Source organism: Centruroides vittatus, unplaced genomic scaffold (assembly GCF_030686945.1).
Source record: "Centruroides vittatus isolate TY-2023 unplaced genomic scaffold, ASM3068694v2 contig_847, whole genome shotgun sequence".
NCBI lineage: Eukaryota > Metazoa > Arthropoda > Arachnida > Scorpiones > Buthidae > Centruroides > Centruroides vittatus.
This window is the reverse complement of record NW_027122552.1, coordinates 22,004-49,249: the sequence shown is the minus strand read 5'-3', so window position 1 is coordinate 49,249 and position 27,246 is coordinate 22,004. Positions and strand designations below refer to the sequence as shown.

Here is a 27,246-nt window from a genome sequence, read left to right as displayed (position 1 = left end):
TCAATCAAATCATTATGACTCTCTCATCTGTATCAAATTTATCTGTCTTAGCCTAATTTATTGTAAATTTCAATAAAAAATACCGCACTATTACATCGTGGAGAAATATTAATGCCTAACGTGATAAAGTACAGTGGTACCTCGTATAACGTACGCCTCGAATAACGACGCTACGAACAACGGACTTACTGTTTGGCCGTTACGTGACTCGAGCAACGAACTGGCTGGGAACGTACGGTTATTTTATAGCTGCGGAACGAATTAGATGTTTTAACATGTATTTCTATGGGAAAATGCGTTTCGTATAACGGACGTTTCACTTAACTGACGTGCACCTGGAACGGATTAAGTACGTTATACGAGGTACCACTGTATTATGATTTATAACTTAATCTAGAAACTATTACGAGTACCGTTAATGACTCGAAACTGACAGTTAATTAAATAATATTCAATCAATAAGTTATAAACTGAAACACAAAGCGATTAGCACATATGTAACAATTTCGAAATAAGAGATAATTTTCTGTGTATCACAAATCATTGAAAATAAATTATATTTCAAAGACTATCTATTCTAACCTTTTATCAATATTGGACGTAGCTTCGTCCATGACAAGAATTTTATTCTGACGAAGAATGGTTCTGGCAAGGCAAATTAACTGTCTTTCCCCAACGCTGAAATTTCGTCCTCCTTCTGATAAATGTGTATCCAATCCCCCAGGTAATTTACTAATAACTTCTTTTAATTGCACCTATAATTGAAAAGATCTTAAACATATAAACGATAATAAATTTTAATAATTGGAAAGAGTTAATGACATAAAACAGTTAGCAAATTGAAATAATTAATTATTTCTAACCTCTTCAATGGCTTGCCACAGATTTTCCTCCGAATATTCATTGAAAGGATCGATGTTTCTTCGAAGAGGACCGGTAAATAACATCGGATCCTGAAAAAAATACGTGTAATGTATTAGTCTCTTCTGTTTTACAAAGCGTATTTATATAAAATTAAATCGACATTGTTTTACATTTTCGTGTATACACTGTCTACTTAAACCTTGTTTATTAATCGGACATACATTATTACACTGATGAAGTTTCTAACTAGCAAAGAAAGGCGATCTTAGTCAAAAGTCAAACCAAAATATATATTTTTTTTACCTCTTCAAGTGAAAATAAAGATATTTTGTCAAGAAGTTAGTCGATTTATATGATTTTCGTATTAAATTTACTATTCTTTCTGTAATGCAATGTGCAGCTTTTGGAACATAATTGTGCCATGTTATGGAGAAAGGATGACTGTTGAATGTTTTTTTTTCAGCATTCAATACGTCACGTGAAATCTGAATTTTGCAGACAGCGCTGTTAATTTTGTATCAGCGCACGCTGTTCTTTGCTTTTGACTTGTTATGCGCGCTCTTTAATCGCTCTAAAATTTATCGTGTTTAGCGATCTACAATTTCAAACAACATTAGATTTATTAAAGATTTGCTTGCCAGATTATTAATTTGAGAATTTCGAGTTATCTGCTATTATTTATAAAGAGTAATAAACCAACGGATTTCTCACTGTAATTGATAAAATTCTCATGACACAGCTAAAAATCGATCACGGATTAATTACTTTTCGTTAGTACTAATGGATTTTTATAGATGTTTAAATGTAAAAGTACATTTTTTAAATATAACTTTATCGAGATCACTATTTACAATTTTGAATTTTCAATTACAATTTTCATACAAATTTCATATCTGTAAAGCAGTTTTTTAAACCAGATGCAGAGTATAACAGATATTCAAACACGTGTATAATACGTTATACAAAAGAAATATTTTTTTCCAAATATTCTTTTCTAAATATCTAAATTCTAATTTTTATTATGCAAAATTTAATTTAAAATCCTTTTCTTGTGAAGCACATCACTGTTTATATTTTGTACATGTTCTGGAAATGATCACTTTAATTTGCGTTCTCTAATTGACTTAAGATTCCAACAAAACCTTCTCATACAGTTCTTTTCACGATTTAACACTAAATGATAATCATATTTATTAAACCCTAAAAAATAATTTAAGAAAATGTAACTTCGAATTAAAAAAAAATTTCTTAATGATACGAAAATGCATAAGGGCATTTGCTGCAAAATGCAAAGTTTTATATTTCAACAATATTGCGCTGCAATTTTTTCCGATTACAGCCTAATATTGATGAAATATTATTACGGTAACATCAGTATATAGTAATTTTATCTTGCAAAAAGTTTTACGTTTGGCTTACAATAAGGTATGTTTTTTTAACAAAACACATGTGGTATAAATTGTAAAAACTACATACATTTATCACTCAGCTAATTACCGGGTTCTAAATAACTAATATAAGTGAGTGGCAGTGGTAATATGAAGATAAGATTTGGGAATATGGTGACAGGTGGTATAGATTTTCAGAAAACTATTCTGTTTTATTTGCACATTCTCTGTCACGGGCTAGCCTAATCAGCATTTGTATTGGCATATAAATACATTAAATAAAGAAAAAATCATTTGCATATCATTGGTCCCAAAGCTGATTATTTAAAATGAAAAACGGCAAAAGAAATCGGCCAACAGGTTATGTCCAATTACAATAAATCTTATTGTCGTTGTATTAACAATGGCGTAAAAGAAATTCTGCATTTTCCAATTTCTAATCTGATTCAATTGGAAACAGTAAACTCTTAAAATGTTCTCGTAATAGAACGAAGGCCTGCGTAATGTCTTGAACTCTCAACCTTCTCCGAAAATTAGCAGTGTCAAAATATAAAATTCCCCTTCATATCAAAAGATTCTTAAATAGACAAATTATTTATTGCTCTTTGTTATATCGACATGCAGTTTTTTATAATTACTAGACTATTGTAAATCATTCCCCCTATGTGAGCATTTTTACAGAGTCAATTATGGTTGCTGCTAAGCCCAATAATGGGAAGGGACAACCCTATCATATGTGGAATGGACCATCCCGTGAAAAAGTTGTTGTATTTGTTCAGATTCTCTCACGGTATTCTATTTTATCATGTTTAAAAAAATTACATTTTTTATAGAAAAAGAAAATGAGATGAATTAAAGTTAATGAATATTAAAATTGTAGAATAAGAAATTATATTTAATAAATTAATTGTTACATACTTGAGGAATGATGGATATTTTGCTACGTAGATCCCGAAGCCCGATATCTTTAATGTCAACTCCATCGATGGTTATTGTTCCTGTCGGCTCTGTCATGCGAAATAACGAAGCTATTATAGAACTCTTTCCAGCCCCTGTTCTGCCGACAATTCCTATCTGCAACTCATAAACAATACAAATCATTTCAGACAGTAGTTATTAGCAACAATCTTTAGAATTTGTAGATATTTTACCTTTTCTCCCGAGTAAATACGAAATGTTAAGTGCTTTAATACAGTATTTCTATCCTTAGAATATTGTAAAGAAACATTATCAAAATGAATTTCTCCCTTTTGTGGCCAATCTGAGGGTGGCTGTTTATCGAGAGAACTTTCGTATGATGCTTCTGATTTCAGTTTGGTATAATTCAGTATACGTTTAACAGAGTTCATCTGGAAAATAGACTATGTATAAAGTTACAGAGTACACGAAACATATTGAAGTAAAAATATATATATTATGCAAAGTTATATCAAACGCACAGAAGTACATTTGTACAAAGTTGAAATACAGAAAATAACTCTATTTTCAATTTAGAAAATATTGTTATCTTTATGTGAGAATGCACAATGACATGATTTATTTTTGGTTGTCATTTTATTGTATTTAACCATTAAATTCTTGTAATTTAGAATTTTACCGATAATATGTATGAATACCAATTAATTTATAAATTTTCAACAGTGGGAGTTTTTACTGTTTTTTCGTTAAATTACCTTAAATATTAACATTTTTCTTCACATTATTATATAAAACGGCTTATCCTTTAATGTTATATGTTTTAATGTTATATAAGTTATCTGTTATGTAATGTGTAAGGTTATAATCAATTATTTTTTTACATTCCACTTTAGCTAATATATTATTAGTATTTACAACCCTACATTTCTCAAATTTAATGTTTCAATGAAATTTTAAAACTAATTATAAAATAACTGCTTAGTAATGATCTTATGTTGTTAGTTTGGAAGAATTCGATTTTGATACCTTTGAAAGATAATAGCTGAAGAACGACCAGAAATTCTTGTCGTGGCTTTCATGATATTTGACCACGACGCGTTCTGGTTAGGTTAGTTTAAGTTATTCGGACAGGATGAAATTGTTTCGAATGTTTTAGTTATGGTGCCTGGTGTTGATAGAGGACGTGCAGCTCCCAGAAGACAATCAAGAAGACAAGGGTCTTGTTGATTGTCTTCTGGGATCTGCACGTCCTCTATCAACACCAGGCACCATAACTAAAACATTCGAAACGATTTTATGCTCGTAATGAATTTACACTTTCTGAGAGTAACTTTATTAACATTCAGGACGTACCCTCAATTTCATTAACACTTCGCTCAGGATCCATGTTAACATCTGGAAGTATGAAAGGGTTTATAATTTGTCACTGTAAAGGATATTTTATTGATAAAAAATGCAAACGTCGCTCAAATAACATAAAATGAAACTCGAAATATCAATGTAATAGTTCTTGTAAAAATAAATCACTCTGCAACATCCTTGATTCTCAAAAAAAGACTGATTAATTAATAAAAGTTCCTGACGAAGTAATTATTTTTAGTAAATTTGTTGTTTAAAAATGTTGATATCTCGAACACCGCAGCAGATTTTCAGGAATGATTTAATGTTGAAAAGTGACCAAGTTACATTTCTGTATGTGCTGAATAATTTTGTTACTTACTTATATAAGATGATTGAAGATAAATAAATCATAATGAAATAGAAAGTTTTATTTTCTTATCATCATCTCGTTATTAGATAACATCCAGAACTTGTGGTGACTTTTAACCATAATAAATCCGTCGCACAGTGATTTTTAACATTAGCAGCTGATTTTTATGTCATCGTGTGGAGTACATCAAGCACCTACTAGAACACGCAGTTTGACCTTTAGCACTTAAAGCAAAACAAAATAAAAATAAATGAATTATTTCTCTATACATTTTATTATTTTGAGTTTTTTTCTAAATACCAAAATTAAATTTCTATGTTGTTCAGCACTAAAAATTGTAAAAAAAAAACTGTTTCAAGGCTAAAACCCGTATTTTATAGTTACAAACTACTGTGTATTGTATCACCTTCTAACATGGTTGCATCAACTAACGTTCAGAACGAGTTACGGCTTTTCTTAATCACTACAACGCGTTGTGGTCCTTTTTTTTTGCTCAATAAGCCTAATATGTACATTTCAAGAGAAGTGTTGTGTTTCTTTTTTCTCTTTGACTGTGAGTCAGAATGTTGTTTCATCTAATATAAAATAGCAGCAAAGAGTGGTTGTTTTGTAATTCGCAAAATTTATGATAAAGACGAAGTTAAAAGAAACAATGATTTGAAATTGACTTTCAAATTTATCTTAACTTCAAAATTTCATCTTAACTGTGAGTATAACAGTTAAGGTGAAGTTAATTATTATTTCCTTACTGTCCTTATTCTATTTATTATATATTTGTCAACATGGACATTAATCATTAACAGGACAATTAACAGGAGTCTGTTTTCTCTGAAAAGATTTCCTCATTCTTGTATAAATGATTAACACCAGTATAATTGTCCTGTTTATGATTAATATCCATGTTGACAAATATATAATAAGGTGAAGTTAAGTTTACCTAGGATGAATTTAGAAAGAGTTTGCAAATAAAACCGTTATCTGGTAATAAAATTATAACATTTCGTAAATGAGAATCAACATATAAAACTAAAGATATGACGAATATATGCGAATTTTTATGACAGAAAAGATAAATATTAACAATGATTGTGTTAAAGCAGAAACGAAACCCATAAGAATAACCTAAGACAAAATAAAGATTTTTGTTTCGAATTGAGTGATTGGAAGCGAAATGAAAGCGTTTTGAGGGAAAAATTTGGAATAATGTCCTGAAAGTTGATGAATGTTTTTAATCGCTTCATTTTTCATACGGAAAACGATTTCTTCCTTAACAAAAGACACATCTCATTGCCATTTCACCCACATCTCTTCAAAATGTGGGTCAAATATTTACAGTCATAAAACAATCAGCAGTATATTGACTTTCAGAAAAGACAGTGTTGAGTGTTCTATTATTTTCGCAAGAGAGAATGACTAAAACTTAACTACCCTGACCGTAAAAGACAACACCTTCCTGTAGAATTTAAAGTGAACTACATATCAATAGGATGAAATTGAAATAGATTATAATGAGTAAAAATTCCATATGTCTGTTATTAGTATTTTGAAATCAAATTATATTAAAATAAATATACAGAACTCATTTTTTCAAAACACGAGTATTTTACATTATTACATAAACAAGAAAGTACAGAAATAGAAAATGTAATCGTAATTTTTCATGCAATGTGACAATCTGGTCATGACAAGATAGGAGCTTGGCATCTGTAAGATGATTCTTTTGATGAAAAAACACAGGCAGCAAAGGGTAGGAAAAATTGATAAATCTTTAGAAATTTTCAAATGAAAACAGCGAAAACGGTGTGTTAAATCTTTCTGATAAAATGAAACAAATTACTGAAAAAAACAGAAGATTTCGTGCAGAAGAAAATCAATTTCAATCAACTTTACAATTCAAAAATAAAGATATACTCCCTGAAGAATTAAATAAGAAGTAGATGCTTCGGTTAAATAATGAAAAAATTTTACACTAAGCTGGCAAACTCCAGCCTACTCTTATAAAACATTAAATGACAGTTATGAATTACAAATAGCCAGTATATGAAGTGAAATAATATCAAATATATTTAGCAAGAAAACTGAAATTATTTCAATACATACCGATAATAACAATTTTCCAGATATTTCCCAAATAGATTCAATGACGTTATAATAAAAAACAAGAAATTAATTAAAATGAGTGCTTACAAATTTGTCATAAACAAGTCAAAATTGTGGGTGAAAGAAAACTGAAAAATATCATCGAGTTTAGAGATTAATATAGGTTTTATTTGTTAATTTTGTCAATCTCAAGTTGATTTCAGTTTGAAAATATTTTTCACTCGTAATTGTATGGAAATTAACTGTTTGTAAAAAGTGATTTTGAAACTTTAATACTTAGTAGAAGTTGTCAATATAATATTTACCAATTTCATAACATAATTAAGCTTTTTTGTGAAATATTTTGTGTCAATTTCGTATCGAAAATTCACTGTTAATGGTCAAAAATAAAGATATTTTTTTGATCGTGAGTAAAGAATATGTGTCCAAGTAATACACAGTTCACTACTGAATATAAAAAGAAATTATTATTTTATAATTGTGTAATAGTATTTAAAATATGAAAAATCAGAAAGATTACTTTATATATATAAAGTAATCTTTCTGATCTTTTCATATTTTAAATACTATTACACAATCATATAGGTTAATGTTACCTTAGGTTCCGAGATGGCGGCGGTGGAATTTTTTCCCTATCTTGGCGACTGCGACGGGGAAAAATTTTTCCCCTAAAGTCGTGACGTCGACGCCGTTGAGAATTTTTCACCGTTCGGATTCGACCCGGAGTTCGACGTTGCCGAGTATCCTGTAACCTGGAAACGGCGACGGTCGTGTGTAAATTTGCGACGGTAGAGGGAGCCTTTTCGCGACGTCGTGCGAGAGTAAAATCGGCGGTAAATTCGTAGGGGTGTTACGAACGAATATGCAAATGCATGATCTGCGACGTGAATTATGTTCATTTCTGGGCAATTTTATGCAAATCTACTAGTTTCCTGTTGGAATCGTTTACTGCTGTGTTGCGATGAATTGCGTATTGGATTAATTGCTGTGTTTTTTTTTCGTAACGATATTTTATTTGCACACAAATTGCTATCTGTGAATATGTATTGTTATTAATTTCCCCTGTATTAGTAAGTATTTTTATTTCTGTTTTTACAATTTAATTCTAAAAGTTAGAGAACCATGTAATCAGAAATTAAGGATAGACCGTGTGTTTTTCCTCTCCTTACCTCCCCGCGTTTAGGTTATTGCCAGTTGTTCGATAATAACTAGTTTTACCGATTTGAGTTGCAACGACGTATTTTGGTCGAGATGCACTTCCCGTGATTTCTACAAGTTAATGGAAGACGACTTTTCGGAGCTGGGTTTGCCCCTCCCCCGTATCGATAACGCGTCGAATTTTGCTGTAAAATTATGCAAACAACCGACCGAGTCCGTTTGCATTCATTGCGATGAAGATAAGAAATGCTTCATATGTCAGGTGAACGACAGATCAGAGAACACTGTGAATTGGATCGTTTGTAAATACGTGAATTCCGGCAGTACGATAATAACGGACGAATGGAAAGGATATATGCACATTGACGACATAGAAGGAGTAGCGGTCGAACATAGAATAGTCAACCATTCGAAAAATTTCGTCCACGCCCAAACAGGAGATCATACTCAGAATATCGAACAATTGAAAAGTGAGTAAAAAACTCCTCAATTTGTTGTTTTTTATTGTTTCTTTCGGTTAAAAAATCCGCGGAGTCTGCAGAGAAATTGAAGATGGCGGCCGGAACCGCAGCCATCTTGAATGCAGGGGAAAATTATTTCCCTGTCGCGTGTCCGAAGTGGGGAAAAAATTCCCCGTCCGCCATCTCGGAACCTAGGGTAACATTAACCACTATATATATATATATATGTATTTTCATACAATGTATTGGATAGAATAGTTAGAGAATGTGGACTGTATTTTTATAAGAAGATAATCCCTTGCAAGTATTTACCGTTTGAAAATTTTGATATTTACCGATAAACGAATCTGGCTTGACGTAGTGATCAATTAGTAAATAAGTTTTGATATCACTTATAAGTAATTCAAATGTTATGTTATGTTTATGTATATAGGCCTATATATTATATAAGATATAAATGTTTATATAATACCTGAAATTGCAGTTCGGACGACATTCTAATACAACTTGGAAAATACATATTAAACAATACTCCATAATTCATAACAAGTGCGATTTGACTGCCCGCATTATCTAAAGTTGTAGTTATAAATTCAATATTACTTTTATTATTGACTAGAGACAATTAAATATATTTACTCACCCGAGTCAATCGAAACACTGAATATAATAACAGTAATAACTATATTTATGAAACAGACCATGTGACCGTATATGAAAATCCATCGATTTAAAGCCACATAGGCGAACCACGTTGCAGTGTGCTTATCCTGATACTCATTAAATGTAGATTTAAATTTACTTTCGGCTTTAAATGCTCTGATCGTTGTCAGTCCATAAAGAGATACACTGAGATGAGAAAATACTGGACTTCTCGCTGCAAGAAATTTTTGAGATATAAATCACTTATTTAAGCAAGACTTTCTAAAATATAATAACTACCCTTTGTTACTAATATTCATAAATTTTTCTGAAGAAAACAAGTAACACAAAAAACACACCACTAAGTGACTATACAAGAAAATGCATTTCGAGCCTTTTTCCCCTTCCAGTCTTCTATTACAGATTTTTGACTGTTTATTAAACTCTACTTGCAGAATTTCGTTGCCACTAATCTGTATTCAATGCATTTGTAAGAGATAGGTGTTCAATGTATAACTTTTTTTGATACATTTGATTAGCAGTCTGTTTTATTAAAACGGAAGCCATTGGCGTATATATAAAGAATGTAAAATATATTAAATAATTTTCATACAATACTGTTACATAAGAGAGTATTTCTGTATGTTTCCTTTCGGTGATAAATGTTTACTGTTGAAAAATTTTACTTGTTTTTAAGTACAATAAGCTATTGTAGAGTTTACGCTATATACTTACATTTTCCTTCCATTTGTTTTATGCTTTTCAACACTCGCGTATAGATCGTCCACAAACTATAGAATAATATCGAAAGGACAGCTGTTAATATGAGTATGTAAGGACAGAATATTGCTTGAAGTATACACATGCCAGCAAGCAGAAAGCCTCCCTAAGATATAAGAATAAATGAAAGCTTATTTATCATTTCTGTAAGCTACAAATTATATTATTTATTATTATTTATACATCAATTAATGTTACGTCTAAAAAAGTAATTATACTATTACTTTTAGCATTTGGATGCAACATTATCACGACAACGTAATTTCATAATGCATATAACCTTTTTGCATGATAAATCCTTAATTAATCAAACTATTAATCTATGATCTATGAAATAAGAAATTTGGTATTATTGCATTTAACATTGTCACTATCAACTATAACTCTTAGGTACTGGAAGTTATAATACTCTTTTTAAAACCTTTTTATTTCCAGTAAAACATAAAAGATAATAACGTGTTCCAACAAACGTTTTCGTATCTCTATCGAGAACTGCTTCAGGTTCATTAATGTTCTAAAATTGGAATGCGCAGAGTTTAAAAATTACCTGCCAATCAATACAGGCGTTCGAATTATTTGATGTAAATTAATTTGGCTATTTATGCTCCTCTCCATTATAGGCTTTCACCGATTGCATATTAATACTCAAGCCCATAATTCCATGAGTAAGATGTCACATCTGTTGTTGTTGTCCCTGGCATGCATATTGCCATGCATACGATATGGCGTTGCTGTCTTTATAATTTATGCAGTTTCCTGCTTCAGTAGCCCTGTATATTTCCCATTTTTCCAATTCCTTTATATGGTAACATTGTCACTAATTAGACAATATATTTAGGCATGCATCGATGGTAAATTCTATAGAATAAGTAGACAAGAGCAAAAGTTTTCAGGTTCTACCAGTTTATTCAAATTCTTTGCAGATCGAATTATTTGAGCTTGACTGTTAAAAGTGAAAAAATGAAATATTGAATATAACATATAGAATGAATGAATAATAATCTATGAAACCTATGCTGAATTTTCGTGTAATAACACCATTTCGTTAACATAACTTTGTACAAAAATAATATTTAAATAAAAAGAAATATTAAATATCAGCTGGAGGTGCTGCTTACTACGAAGAGGGTAGGTGAAATTTTGTGTGAGCTTTTTCTACTCCTCTTCGGTTTGGAAATTATCCACTAAAGAACGATATACAGAACAAGACAAACTATCTGTTTACTCTACAAAAAAAGTAATTAAATTCCGTGAATATTATTTTTAAACTTTTTGATGCTTTTATTGGTTCTAAGATGACCTATTTATTTCCGGTATGAGGATTGAAGTTCCTGTCAAAAATTGAAAAAATACAGAAGAAATATTTTAAGAGGCTGTTTAAAATAGAACGTTCAGTTCCAGATTCAATAATTTTTCTTGAATTGGGAAGAGACCCCACCATAAGCGTTAGGATTTGTCAAGGCTATTCTCTTGTTCTTGTCAAAGATAATGAAAGCACCCATACACGAATTGTGACGAATTACTTATAGTTCTGTTGACAGTAGTCAAACCTGAGAAGAATTGTTGGCCTGTTCTAGTTAAGAATATTTTTGATGGTCTGAGTTATTCCTTTCTGTTTTTGAACCGTTCAGCTTCAATGCAGAGAACCTACTTAAATGATTCAAACCAGGTCAAACCATTTATGGAATCTGGATGTTTCATTTGTCTTGGCCAAGCGAGTGAACTTGTTGGAAATGCGTCTGAGCTGAAGTACAGTACAGCAAATTACTTAAAATGTGAGATAAATTTTTTTACTAAAAGCCTCGTTATGCATCTTAAACTTAGTAAATTTCGGGTTCTGTTAAAAGTCTACCTTTTTGTCATAACTTCATAAACACTAGCAGTGAGTACGTTGAAAAGTAGAATTTATTGTTTCTTTCACCTGTAGTCTGTTACATTTCTACAAATAAAACAACTTGTCTGTTAATTTATAAATATACGGAAGTAGCTGTAGATCCCTCTTATATATTTATTTTGAACACTTATATATTTATTTACACAATTAAACTAAACTTACTTTTATCCCATTCATAAACCAGAAAGTTAAGGTATCATCCATGTTGTTCACATCTTTGGAAAAACGATTTAAAATTTTTCCTACAAAATATCAAAATGTAAATTATTAATTAAATTAAACGCTTATGTAAAACGTATTTATTCCACTATCATTATTATTTATAGGAATACAACGCAGCATATCTGTATGTTTCACAGGTTGAAATGCTCATGTTTTTTCATACCAGAATCTTTGTACTGTGTACGTGTTTATCGATACAGCGTATTTATGTACAGAAAGTTTATTTTTACTTCATAAAAACTTTAATATATGCTTTATATAACTAGCTTCTAGGCATAATGACATTGGAATAAATAGGAAGAAATAATGCCGTAAGTTTTTATAACAGCAATGTTATTGAAACAAAATGTGTTCAGTTAATCCTCTGTGTTGTGTAATACAAAGATGCCCATACTGTAACTCGTGAGCCGCATGTGGCAAGTCAAGAGCTTAATTGTGGCTTAACTAATAAATAAAAAATATTTGTTGTTTTTAAAAATTTCTGTCTTGTAATACACGGAGCCACAGTCATCTCACGTTTTTTAAAAATTCAGAGTTAGCGCACCCAAGAAGCACCTGATGTTTTTAAAATTTGATGCTAGCACACTCTCCATTTTTCTTTTACACTTTATAATTTCCAAACATTTTAATTTTAATTCCGTGTTTACACTGCTTATTAAAATCGAAAATTTTATTCGAACCAACGCAAAGAAGCACCGTCAGTTTCGAAATTTCATTGCTGAACTCGATTTAAATGAACAAATAAATGATTTATTACTGTATTGTACTACATAGTTAGGTGGTTATCAACGTACGATGTATTGAACAGGTTTATAGTATTGCTGAAACCTATTATTGACTTTCTAGATATAAAAAAGCAATCATATCCGCAATTAAAAGATAAAAAATGGATCAATGACTTTATGTTCTTCACCAATGCAAATGAACATTTAAAAAATTTGAATTTATCACTGCAAGGTAAGGAAAACAATATTTCAGAATTAAGTCAAAGCATTTTCAATTTTAAAAGAAAAATATAACTTTTCCAAAAGGATATAATAGAAAAGACATTCAATCGCTTTTGTCGCTTAAAAAAACCTGCTTCAGATAATGATATTCCTCTTGCAACCATCATTTACTATCAAACAAAATTAAAAAGCGATTTGCAGATTTACTAGAATTAAAACCTTCAATTGTGTTTTTATTAAACCCATTTAAAATTGATGTGATTAGCAATGGTTTTACATTAATAAAGTGGTTACTTCCTGAAACGGTATTAAGAGAATTAACATTAATTGAGATGCAAGAAGATTACGGTCTGCAAATGTTACATAAATCGGCAAAATCATACAAAGAATTTCGGAAATGTGTACTAAAACAATTTAAAAAATTCAGCATATCGTTTACTATCAAATTTTGGATCGAGGTATGCATTTGAATCATTGTACTCAACTGTGACGGGCGAAAGGACGAAAGTGTTCCATCAAAACTCCGAATTTTTTTTCTCCACCATTTTTATCACAAGATCAGTTGGAAACCCATAAAAAAATTATTTCCCACGAACTTGCTTCCTCGTTGAGGATGACCCATCCTCGGAACGTATGCCGTCAGAAACTTTTCGAAGAAATTTCTGTATTGGACACCCGACCCTCATGGAAAAAACCCGAGTGAAAAAATAAAACGAACGAACGATGACGAATCCGTCAGTCGTCGTTTAGTTATCGAAACCATAATCCGGACTCTTCCCGCCCTCTTCCGAACCCAGACCTTCGGGATTAATACCATAGTGCCGTGATTGTGGATTTATACCAAGACCATAGTGCGGATTATCTTGTGAACTGTTCCTTCAAATCGTGATTCTCCGTAGATCGTATCATCGCAAGGATACCCGACGCCGGCTCCAAGACTCTCTAAGGTATTTATCAACTCGCGAATCGTTTGTAAACTCTCTCTCTCCGCGTATCTAAAAATACATCCGTATTAGCGATGCGTCTTATTGTACTTTTGTTATACTCCCTTATTAAAATTAGCCTTGTTATTTAGCCGGTGTCTTGAGTGACTCACTTCCTCGGTTCTCCTACCTCCACCTCTACCGCGAAAGTACCCGCTCACGCGCGACCGCTCGCGCGACGAAAAACTCTGCGTCGCGATTTCCGAGTCTCGACCGACTCGGTGGTGTCACATCCTGACGAGGGGTCAAAGAGACCCCGACCCTCCTGTCACACAACGATGAAATTAATAAAATCAAAGTTCCGTTTACAGTTAATCAAGCAACATCTAAAAGAATCTATATATATATATATATATATTAATCGAGACGAGTTGATAATAATAATAAAAATCAACGCAGAGCCCAAACGGTTAAGAGTTGAAAGTTTAAATTTTGTACACAGTTAGGGTACGTCAGGAGAACGTACACCAAGAAGGGATTTTTCGAAATTCCTCCCCACGGGAGAGAGGGACAGGAATAAGGCTTAACACTTCCATCAAAAATTAAAAGTGTTACGAAACAATGGAATTGTTAAGAAAAAGCGACGTACAAGACGCAGATGCAGTTTTTTCGTTTTTGCGGAAAATCGAACATATTTTTAAACCCATCTAAAAATTCTCTAATTAGTCTGGAAACAGGGGATTCCAATTCTTGCATTCTGCGAAAACGGGTAAGGTTGACTACAATGTAATAATCTTAATCTTCACTATCGTTAATTTTGCCCGAGCAACGCCGTGCCCACCTGCTAGTTAATAATAAGTTGAATTTCTAATTATCAACCCGATTATCAAAAATTAATTTTAACATTACAAATTCATAAACTTTCAACTAGCAAAGAATAAGTTTAAAAAATGTAATAAACATCTTACTTTAATTGTCAAAATAAATACATTATGATTCTGAAATTTTTTTAATATTTTTGTATCAAGAACTTTAGATGCGGCACCCAATATTTTCAGGTAGGTAACTGGGGATCTAACAGCAAAATGTCTTGTCACCCCTCGTATAATATATTAGAAAACTGTTTACTATGTAAAGCTGTAGACAGCTAAACATTCTACTTGTTATTCTACTTGTTTGGTTTTTACAATTGTTAATGTTTTAGTGATACTTTTTAAAAGTTGTTTCCCTTATATTTAAAAGATGTTTACTCAACTGATCAGGGTCATTAACACAAAGAGGCCGGAATGCATATTAGTAGACATGTAAGGCATTAATAATTTTGTGTGTGTGATAACCCTTTGAAATAAATAATGTACTGCGTAAGTGTAAAAAGTATATTTCTACTATATTTAATATATACTTTTTAAAACAAAACGTAGAAAATATTTTGAGTTATATTCTCATTATAATCGGTCACAATTTCGAAACTTTACGTCATAATTACATATAATACAAAGTTTTTCAAAATAGCCTTACTTTAGCTTTTTACCACTTTCAATTCTCCACACACTTAGTGACATTTCCTTACCAAAAGTTGATTTTTTTTATTATTTTAGATTTTTGCTGCATTATAAAAATCTTTTAATTGGGCTGCAATTAAAAAAATTATAAACCTATAAATTACCTCTGTCGTATCTTTCTTTAATCTCGAAAACAGATTTAAACAAATGAACAGTTAGACCAGATCTGCAAATCGAAAGTGCTGTAAATACAGATTAACTTTACAATAACTTCCAATTCAACTCAGAATTCATGTTATTTGAATTCTATGATTTTTCCCTAAAAGGTATTAGTTAGATGACCATCACGACTCTATTGTTAAAAGAAAAATAAAATGTACAGGGGACAAGCAACTATCAATTTGAGGTGGCAAGCATATTTTTTAAAACGAATAAATGAAAAATATGATTAAAAATTACAGCCCTGTATTGTGACAATGTCACAATAAATAATTTCTCGTTTTACATTGAATTTCAGGTAATGCTTTCAGGCAGTTAATTTCCACCACGATTAAACTTGCACACTGCACCTAAACTGAAATTCTGTCATCGGCTATTTGATATACAGTAATACTTCGGTTTCCGTCGACTATCCGTCCGAAAACAATCGGTGAAATCCGAAACCGACGAAAATCGAGGCAACTATTTCCTTATAAATCAATGTAATTCCAATTAATTCGTTTTAGACACTCCAAAATACATACCAAAAACACATTTTACAGAGAATTAATATACCGTTAAATACTAAAAGCAGTAAGAAATTAACATAAAAGACTAATTAGCATAAAGATAAAAGCATTAAGCTTAAGCATAATTAGCATTAAGATAAAAGCAATAGAACTGTTCAGCTCGACACGCGGGGTAATGTCTTGTCTTGTAGAATCTAGTTGAACATGACCTTCTAGCCTATATCGCCCCGTGGTAAAGTGTGACGTAATTGTCATGTAATAGTAGTTGTATGCGTTTATGATGCGACCATCATAAATACAATGTATTTTGGAGTGTCTAGAACGAATTAATTGGATTTACATTGATTTATATGGAAATAATTGCCTCGGTCTTCATCGGTTTCGGATTTCACGATTGTTTTCGACGGATTATCGACAAAAACCGAGGTGTCACTGTAACTAATTTTAGCTTAATATCGAAAACGTTTCTTCTCAAATATCATTATTAAATGTTTAAGTTAAGAATGAAATTAATAAATATATTATACATACCAACGGGATTGTTATCCAAAAATGATATTGGAGTTCGAATGATACATTGAAACATATTGTTGTGCAGCTTCAAAGATGCAGCTGTAAACATTTCAATCAATAATATTGCAGACAGTATCATCGTGAGAAATACTGCACATATCATTCCAAAGTAAACATATATGTTGTATGCTTCACTATAATAAAAGTTTTCTTCTTCACTATTGTTAAAAATTGTTTTGTTAAACGTAATATTTTCCAGTTTCACTGAATTTTGTCCATATGTTCTTTTCTTATACAACCTGAAAATTACACAAGAAATAAAAAGTAAATTCTTGGAATTTACAATATTTGTATATTGAACAGAAATACATAAAAACTGCTTGAATACATTATATAAACACAATACCTATAGATAATATTTAGATATATCAAACGGATAAGTGGTAATACATCTCACCTACTCAGACTCAGCTTCTTAATAAATCTACTAGATACATCCAATACACCTTATTGCTGAGAACATATATTTATTCTTATAACAAACGTTTTCGGCCCAATTTATGGGCCATCTTCAGGTTACAGTCGTTCGACTCTAATACAAAATCGAACTCGTTCAAAATTAAATCAAATTAGAACATACGTTATAAATTAAACTAATAGAACAAGTATAATCCAATAAATTAAATCAAAATAAACCAAACATGAAAATGAAAATAAAATACGGTACTGGCCGTAAACATTAAGGAACAATTCCTTATACATTAATCCAGATATCTATTGAGTCACGGTAGACGCATTATTACGTGTGTTACTTCTTACTATGTATTTCCAGGATGACGGTAACCCCGTCGCATCCTTATAATTTAAACATCTGTCAGCCAAACTTGCTCTGTAAATTTCGCATTTCTCAGTTATGGATGAGAGCGTTGGCGAGCATACTTTTGCAAGAATTTTGGCATCCTCCCATTTAACAACCGAACCATCCGCTTGGGCCATCTTTGATAATGCTGTTGCACACTTGTTTTTAGCGACATCGTACCGGTGTTCCTTTATCCTCACTCCAAGGTTTCTATTAGTGACTCCTACGTAGTCCTTATCTATTCCCAACTGGTCATTTTTGTAGGGAATTGCATATACTCCTGCCTGTTCTCTATCATCAATTCTTTCCTTGTCATTTCTAATCAACCTATAGACTGTGGGGGCCCTTTTGCATATTATACTGGCGTTTTTGTGTCTCGCTATTTGCTTCATAATCGGGAAGAAAAATTTATTATACGTAAACTTTGTGAAGTTACCCCCAGTCTCCGGTTTTTTCTTAGAGTTGCTCCTAGGCTTTACGTACGCCATTATTAAACGCTCTATAGAATTTGTTCCAAAGCCTAACTCTTTTGCAACCTTTTTAATTCTACCCAGCTCATCCATCGTGTCCATTATATTTGAGCAATACAAAAACGCTCTTCTGATTAGGGCCCTGAATGCGGACAATTTATAAACCGTTGGGTCATTAGAATTTGCCGGAATATACATCGGATCCTGCGTGGGCTTTATGTACACTTTCGTGCTTAAAGCTCCATTTTTAAATTCAATGCCAACGTCCAAGAAGTGTAGCTCCTTGTTACTAATTTGCTCAAGGTTAAGTTTTAAGCCATGTTGGTTAGAGTTCACTTGGTCTAAGAATCGTTGTATCATTGCGTCATTCTTCCAAATAATTAGAACATCGTCTACATATCTCTTGTACATGATTATGCATTCATTACAGTTGAAAAGCGTCATGCGTTCCGTCTTTCGCACCACCAACTCACAGAGCAGACCAGACATCGGGCTGACCATTGGGACTTTTCTTAACTGCTTATAAACTTTACCTCGGAAACTGAAAAATGACTGAAAACATATCAGATCCACCATTATCTCTAAATCTTTTCTGTGTTCGTATGCTTTTGGGTGCAACCCACATAACAGGTTCACTAACTCCTCAAAGCATGAGGTAAGATTTATTGATGGAAACATACTCTCGAAATCCATAACCGTCCCAATCTCCTTGTCCATTAACGATATATCATGCAGGTTATTAACCAAGCTAAACGCGTCCTTTGTGACGAATTGGTAGTCATCAATTAGTGGTGCTAGATGTCTATGCATACGTTTTTCCAGAATGTAGGTTGGTCCTTTACATTTCTCTATTACCGGTCTGACCTCTTTACTGCTTTTATGTATTTTAGCGAACCCAAGCAACCTAGGTACACTTGGGCAGGTAACGTGGGCCCCTTTTAGGAAAGGGAATAACGATGCTATGGGCGATTTTTCCAATCTTCTTAATTTTCTGTCAATTCTTTCAACAATAGCTCGGTCTACCTCTTCACACTCAGTTTTTCTTATATAGTCATCCAGGGCTTCATTATACCTTTGTTTCTTCATTAAGACTAAATGTTTACTCTTATCAGCCTTAGTGACCACTATATCATTAGCATTCAACCATTTTCTAGCTTGGTTAATGCACAATTATTTATGCTGCCTCCTAGAGCATTTTTCAGTTTTGAACGCCGTTTTCCATCTGTAATAGTCCTTATCTACTTCACACATACCTACAATTCCTTTTTCTACTTCCGCTACTATGCCTCTCCAGTTTCTATAGTTGTCCGGAACATAATTAGGACCTTTTTCCAGAATTTGTTTAACACATTGCGGGAGTTGAATCTGATCCCATAATACATACGGGGTTGGCTTCAAAATGCTCGTAACTTTAGACGGTTGCTTTTTCGAAATCCACAGCAGTTTATTCCTGTATTTCTTCCTTAAATTAATGCTTATCTGGTCCGTTAACCCAACTACTCTTAAATTGATACTCGCTAAAATATCCGGGTTCTTTTCAAATATATTCTCTTCCAGTTCCACTATTTCTTTAATGGTTTTGTACTTTATATTCTTTACTCGTTTAATTGAATTATTTAAGCATAGCATTCTTACTCTTTGCCGTACCGGCATACATTCATCAGGCAACTTAATTCTATAAATGGACATTGGATAGATTCTTCTTACCCGACACTCTTTCAAAAATTGTAATCTGGAGTCCATTTTTACAATTTTTACAGCCAGTTTTCTATAAAGCCTATACAGACAGGCCGATATGGCGTCACCGGCCTGCAAAAGCATACGAACACAGAAAAGATTTAGAGATAATGGTGGATCTGATATGTTTTCAGTCATTTTTCAGTTTCCGAGGTAAAGTTTATAAGCAGTTAAGAGGAGTCCCAATGGGCAGCCCGATGTCTGGCCTGCTCTGTGAGTTGGTGGTGCGAAAGATGGAACGCATGACGCTTTTCAACTATAATGAATACATAATCATGTACAAAAGATATGTAGACGATGTTCTAATTATTTGGAAGAATGACGCAATGATACAACGATTCTTAGACCAAGTGAACTCTAACCAACATGGCTTAAAACTTAACCTTGAGCAAATTAGTAACAAGGAGCTACACTTCTTGGACGTTGGCATTGAATTTAAAAATGGAGCTTTAAGCACGAAAGTGTACATAAAGCCCACGCAGGATCCGATGTATATTCCGGCAAATTCTAATGACCCAACGGTTTATAAATTGTCCGCATTCAGGGCCCTAATCAGAAGAGCGTTTTTGTATTGCTCAAATATAATGGACACGATGGATGAGCTGGGTAGAATTAAAAAGGTTGCAAAAGAGTTAGGCTTTGGAACAAATTCTATAGAGCGTTTAATAACGGCGTACGTAAAGCCTAGGAGCAACTCTAAGAAAAAACCGGAGACTGGGGGTAACTTCACAAAGTTTACGTATAATAAATTTTTCTTCCCGATTATGAAGCAAATAGCGAGACACAAAAACGCCAGTATAATATGCAAAAGGGCCCCCACAGTCTATAGGTTGATTAGAAATGACAAGGAAAGAATTGATGATAGAGAACAGGCAGGAGTATATGCAATTCCCTACAAAAATGACCAGTTGGGAATAGATAAGGACTACGTAGGAGTCACTAATAGAAACCTTGGAGTGAGGATAAAGGAACACCGGTACGATGTCGCTAAAAACAAGTGTGCAACAGCATTATCAAAGATGGCCCAAGCGGATGGTTCGGTTGTTAAATGGGAGGATGCCAAAATTCTTGCAAAAGTATGCTCGCCAACGCTCTCATCCATAACTGAGAAATGCGAAATTTACAGAGCAAGTTTGGCTGACAGATGTTTAAATTATAAGGATGCGACGGGGTTACCGTCATCCTGGAAATACATAGTAAGAAGTAACACACGTAATAATGCGTCTACCGTGACTCAATAGATATCTGGATTAATGTATAAGGAATTGTTCCTTAATGTTTACGGCCAGTACCGTATTTTATTTTCATTTTCATGTTTGGTTTATTTTGATTTAATTTATTGGATTATACTTGTTCTATTAGTTTAATTTATAACGTATGTTCTAATTTGATTTAATTTTGAACGAGTTCGATTTTGTATTAGAGTCGAACGACTGTAACCTGAAGATGGCCCATAAATTGGGCCGAAAACGTTTGTTATAAGAATAAATATATGTTCTCAGCAATAAGGTGTATTGGATGTATCTAGTAGGTAATACATCTGTTTATATATAATACATTCATTGCAAATTCAAGCCACATTTTCATAACTTATTATAGTACGTATAAATTTAAACATCATTGCTATCCTTTATGCTGTGACTGACACTGCTGCCCTTAAATTTAACTGGAATCATTGGGCGACATTATACATACTAATATTTTGTGACTCTGCTATGAACAAATGGTAAAATCTATTAGTACAAAAGGTTCAGAATGAAACAAGATATTACGTAAGTCACGTATCTTTCAGTACTATTCTTACAGCACACTCAATATCTTGATGAAACATTATAACCAACATGCGACTATTATTGATGTTCTTCAGAAAAGAATATCTAAAACTCTTTGATGATAAAAATATGAAATGTTCAGTAAAGTTCAGACTTTTACTTTTAAATTTAAATTAAAAAGTAAATTTATCTATTTAAATTTATACATGAAATGAATTCTCTTGAATTCTTTTTAAATATTTTGTATTATTTTTCTTGATAATTTTATTCAGAATATCAGAGAATCAATATTGTACATCAAAACATTTAGAGATAAAAGAATTAAATACATCCACTTCGAATTTGTGAAAATTGTTCATCAATTATATTTGAAACTTGTTAGCATAATGAAAGGAATATGGTATAAATAATGTCATTTGTGTTTCAATAAACAATTTATATTAAACAAAACATATTTACATATTAATTTTCACATTAGTCGTGAAAATAACATACCATTTGACTAGCCAAAAGTCACTGGCATTTGCAATAGTTTGTGATACAATGAGTATAACTAATAGAACAGTCTTAAAAAAGAAACCCTTTCCAGCATTGAAATATTCTTTATAAACTGAAAGTCCTGCTTTTCCAACTTCTTCATCATCGGGTTGTATTTTATTATCTTCATCTTCCTGCAGCAAAAATAGAAAAAAAATAACATTATATGAGTAATCTTTGAATTATGCTTGAATTCGTTACAAAGTATTTTATTAGGGAATTTAAAGTAAAATATATTCAAAGTATAAAGCAGATACTTGCTCAGCAAATACCATATTTTCCGGACTATAAGACGCATATGCATTTTGGAGGCAATTTTTCGAAGAAAAAAGTGCATCTTATAGTCCGTAAAATACGGTAATTAGTCTAATTCACGACACAACACCTTTACTTGTTGCTGAGATAGTTTTATCGAAAGAACTAATGTTTTCGGCCCACTCAATAGGCCATCATCAGGCTTACAGGCTTAACTTTCGAAAACGAAACATTGGCGTTCTATTAAAAGAATACACTTGTTTAAAAATTCAAAGCATCAGTAACGGAAAAAAAAGAAGAAAATGGCAATATATACAAATATAAATATACAATAAAATCAACATAGTGAAAATAAAAAATAAAAAATAAAAATAAATCTACTGTTGATACTTTATATAAACAGAGTAGCAAATTATTGAAGAATAATTGAGGGAAAATGTAAATATAATCTAAGGCAAACTTACGAGTTCGTGTTACATTTCTTCACTACAAATTTCCAAGCTGTCGGTAGGCTGTCTGCGTCCCTTGCATTTATGCATGTCTTTTCCAACTTGCTTTTGTAAATTTCAATTTTTTAAGCGGTATTTGCTAACGTTGGGGAGCTCAAGGGTTTGACAATAACCGCTTCCTCCCATTTAATTATTAAGCCATGGGTCTGCACGAACTGCGAAAGTACTCTTGCGTTGGAGCCTTTCTTGACGTCATACTTGTGTTCTTTAAGTCTTATCCCTAAATTTCTTGTTGTGATTCCAATGTAGTCTTTTTCGATTCGTAGTTCTGTGTTCTTGTAAGGGATTTCATCAATTATTCCTCAATAATTTACTACTCTGTTTATATAAAGTATCACCAGTAGATTCATTTTTATTTTTTATTTTTTTACTTCTTATTTTCACTATGTTGATTTTATTGTATATTTGTATTTGTATATATTACCATGTTCTTCCTTTTTTTCCGTTACTGATGCTTTGAATTTTTAAACAAATGTATTCCTTTAATAAAACCCCAATGTTCCGTTTTCGAAAGTTAAGCCTGATGATGGCCTATTGAATAGGCCGAAAACGTTAGTTCTTTCAATAAAACTATCTCAGCAACAACTAAAGGTGTTGTGTTGGGAATTAGAATAAACTCAAATCATAATTTTTTATTCAACTTTTTATCAACCATACTTCTGTAAGTACTAAACCGAGGTGCCAATATTTGATAAATAAATACCCTATCTTATAACTTTGCGGATTGCTTGCTATTGTTAACCCTTAATCAGTCCCGTGATATTAATGCATTTTGCGAGTTGCCTCACAGACGCCAATGTTTTTTCTAAAATGGTGAAATTATCTGTAGCTCGTGAATGATTATATCCGCAATTTCACAAATTTTGTCTACTATCTAGAAATATAAAATAGTTGAAATTGACAAAAATGCGTTTTTTTGGGTTTATTTTAATGTAATTTGATCTAAAACACAAAAAATAATTATATAAAATTACAAGGAATGACATTGTATCGTTAAAAGATACACTTGCCTCTGAAATTACACAAAAACTTAATATCAATCTTGAAACTGTAGATATATTATAGCAAGTTGAAAATTTTTGCGTTTTTGGATCAAACTATATTAAAATAAACAAAAAAGACCAGCAACAAATTGCATAATTTTTTCGGCTGTTGAAAGATTTAATTTTAAAAGTAATATATAGTAAACCAGCACAGAATGCCCAGAGTGGTTTGAGAACGAAGAAATGGTGTTGACTTGTTCTATTATAGGGTATAGCATGTTTCCTCTAGGGTAATAGAGAGAAACTATGGACGTTGATTATAAAAAAAAATAAAAGATGGAAATCTTTTCATTTTCGCAAGAGTTATAAATAACAAAATCAATTCTGAGTGTACACTTTAAAAGGTAAACAAATTATGTGATGTCACGCGTAAATATAAGACAATATTAAAATATTTTATTAATGTCCTGTTCAAATTATAATTTATTCAGAATACGTTCATCCACATATAAATTAAATTAAAAATTGCCAACGCAAAATTGAGCTCTTGCGAATCTCATAGTGGCTGTCATCTTCTTTGCTGGCATGTTAAGCACCGACTGCAGTTTGCAGGCAGCACGCTGGTTGTAACCAGAAGTTGTCTGAGATTTTGCACAAAAGTGGTTTTGAACAGAACAAGATTTTGAATAACTCTATGCAAAATTTCGTGGAAATCACTCATAGCATTTTCGCAAGTTAGAAAGGATGAAATTAGAAAAATCGATTATTATTCAATGTGAATTAAATTTTTCATTGTTTATAATATTTCAAAACGTGCATTCTTACAATACACGTTTTAGTATATTATAGACCAAGCCTGGCCAACCCAAATTGTTTCGCGGGCCACTTTGATCACGCGTAACATTACGGTGGGCCACAATTTAGGCAAACATGCTTTTAAAAGAGTAAAACAAATATAAAATGAATAAGATTTTATTGTTATACCAAGAGTTTGTACTCGCACTTGCGCAATATAACAATGACACATGCAAATTTTCATTTATTTAATTGTTTTGGTATACACATAACGGGAATCAAAAGTTTCAATAAATATATAATATCGCTTAGCGGGCCGCACAACTTAACGTGACGGGCCGCAGATTGGCAAGGCCTGTTATAGCCAATAACTATGTAAAATTTGTTCAGGTTGCTCAAAAGGTTTGACAGCTTTCAGATACAGGATTAAATCGGTGAGAAGTGAGGATTCCGAGATTTATGGTCGTCCAAATTATGGTACATCGGAAATTAAGTCATTCAATGGCCTCTTGACACGAATGTATTTCGTGGCAATTGCGACTTTCTTTTGACCATTTATCATCAATCGCGCTCACTCCCAGATGCGTACATCTAAAAAGGAATCGAAATTACACAATTTATGTAGGTAGATATCTGGCAATATAAGACTAATTCTTGTTTTGAAATAACGGTATGATTAAAAATAAAACAGTAAACGCGTAAAAATGCTATAGGCCTAAATACAAAAGTTTATTTTCATATAAGGAAGTAAATTTGCTCATTGTAAAATAATAGTTCGAGAGAAAAAGAAAGTAATCTTGTTGTTTGATAAACTAAATCTAGATACGGTTGGGCAATTGTAAAAACAGCATGAAAACAGAAGCAATTAAACCAGTAAACAAGTGAAAGGATGACACAGACATTAGGGGTTCCGATTATTCCAGTTTACCCTTGGTTGTTAGTGTGTGAATCGATACAGATTGGTGTAGTGATAAACTGTATTTCTGCAAATAAATTGTATATACCAAACGAATTGAGTGTGGAGATGAACATACTGTACATTTGAAATAATTTGAGCCGTACGTCAAGAGACAGAAGAACGAAGGGAATCTTCTCTCTCCTTATAGTTATATGTCTCAGCTAACATAACACTATTGAGTAAGAAACCAACAACCAAGCAATATAAGCAGAGCATATACAAAAGTTTCTAAACTGCACGTATGAAAACCGAATCCGAAAATATAAGATTTACAAAACCCAGCTTGTAGTGAAGGGGCTTCACAAACTAGCATGCCAGACAAATGCCACGGTAAAAACAATGTTTTTGTGCATTTTCCTATTTAAAACAAAATAGAAATACGTTCATGTAAAAAGAAGAAGATTTCCAATTGAGAAAAAACTATTCGGTTCTGTAGATTCCAAGCTTATCTCTAGCAAACGAACAAACATTCTCGCTTTATATATTAGTATAGATAGAATTGTGTGTGGTGACATCTGTTATAAAATTTTGTTATAGAACGTTTTTAGATTATTAATTATTGAAATATGGCAAAACGATTAATTTTAAGTGTAGGGATAACTTTTATAAAAAAATGTAAATGTTAGTAATCAGTAAAATCTTCATTTAGTCCGATCCCTCTCCGATGTGATAAATATCACGAGCTCTATCTCCCCACCTTCTTCACATTTAATCACCAAAATTTAATAGCATCAATCTCCCTTATATACAAGTTACAATGCCAAATTTCATTTCTTAACCTTTACCCACTCTGAGATATTAAATGAAACACACCACTCATTCCATGTATTAGTTTATTGACTATTTTAGATTCAGAGGTGTCAAAACATTTTTCTAATAATCCGGAAGGTATAATATGACCCGAATACAATATCAATACAGCCAGGAATGTAACCCACGTTACATTAAAACAGTCGGAAATGTAATAAAAAAGTAAAAATCTGAGACATTACAATACTTTCCAGTGTTGTGATATAACAGCTAAAGGAATGAAAACGTTTTCCTTCCCATAACTGTTGTTTCAATTCAAAAGTGTTTGATATTGTTAGATAGTATACAAAATGCAGAAAATGATGATGTAATCATAGTTGTAGAAAAAAAAAGGAAAATGCCATTTTTAATGCTCAGAAATTAACCAATCACTTAATCACTTACTGCGTTAATGTCGTTACAATCTTTACTGTTATCAGACACGTCGGCGTCAGTATTTTCAATTAGTTCGTCATCGCTGAAAAGTGCAGTTTCTAATTCCATGCAATTTTCAGCAGCTCCTTCCTCTGACGAAATTCCTATAACCGTTTTTACAGTTTCCATTTCATTGTAATTTCCAATGTATTCACATTTACCCTAAATAATTAATAATATATATAAATACAATTGAATTCATGTAATTAATGTATAAAATCATTAGTATAAAAAAGTACATAGAAATAAAAATTTGTCTTTGAAAACTAATAGGTTATTATATTAACAATTCTTTCAGTGAATTCTTTAACTAGTGTCAATCACTATACTTTATTTTCTGCAGTATCTGGAAGGAAAATATAACAGTTCTGGAACTTGCCAGTGTCTCAATAGATA

At 32.0% G+C, this 27,246-nt stretch overlaps 1 protein-coding gene across 1 annotated transcript in view; it reads right to left on the bottom strand.

Moving 5' to 3' along the window:
• Nucleotides 1-27,246, bottom strand: part of LOC136982508 (ATP-binding cassette sub-family C member 4-like) — a 39,693-nt gene that overhangs the window by 3,781 nt on the left and 8,666 nt on the right. The window contains exons 7-17 of the mRNA XM_067279004.1: nt 26,821-27,012; nt 22,085-22,260; nt 16,770-17,050; nt 12,079-12,158; nt 9,978-10,128; nt 9,249-9,477; nt 9,073-9,178; nt 3,404-3,601; nt 3,171-3,326; nt 864-953; nt 583-755 (exon numbers count right to left, since the gene is read on the bottom strand). Of these exons, the coding sequence (XP_067135105.1) occupies nt 583-755; nt 864-953; nt 3,171-3,326; nt 3,404-3,601; nt 9,073-9,178; nt 9,249-9,477; nt 9,978-10,128; nt 12,079-12,158; nt 16,770-17,050; nt 22,085-22,260; nt 26,821-27,012 (1,832 nt within the window). The remainder of the gene's footprint in view (nt 1-582; nt 756-863; nt 954-3,170; nt 3,327-3,403; nt 3,602-9,072; nt 9,179-9,248; nt 9,478-9,977; nt 10,129-12,078; nt 12,159-16,769; nt 17,051-22,084; nt 22,261-26,820; nt 27,013-27,246) is intronic.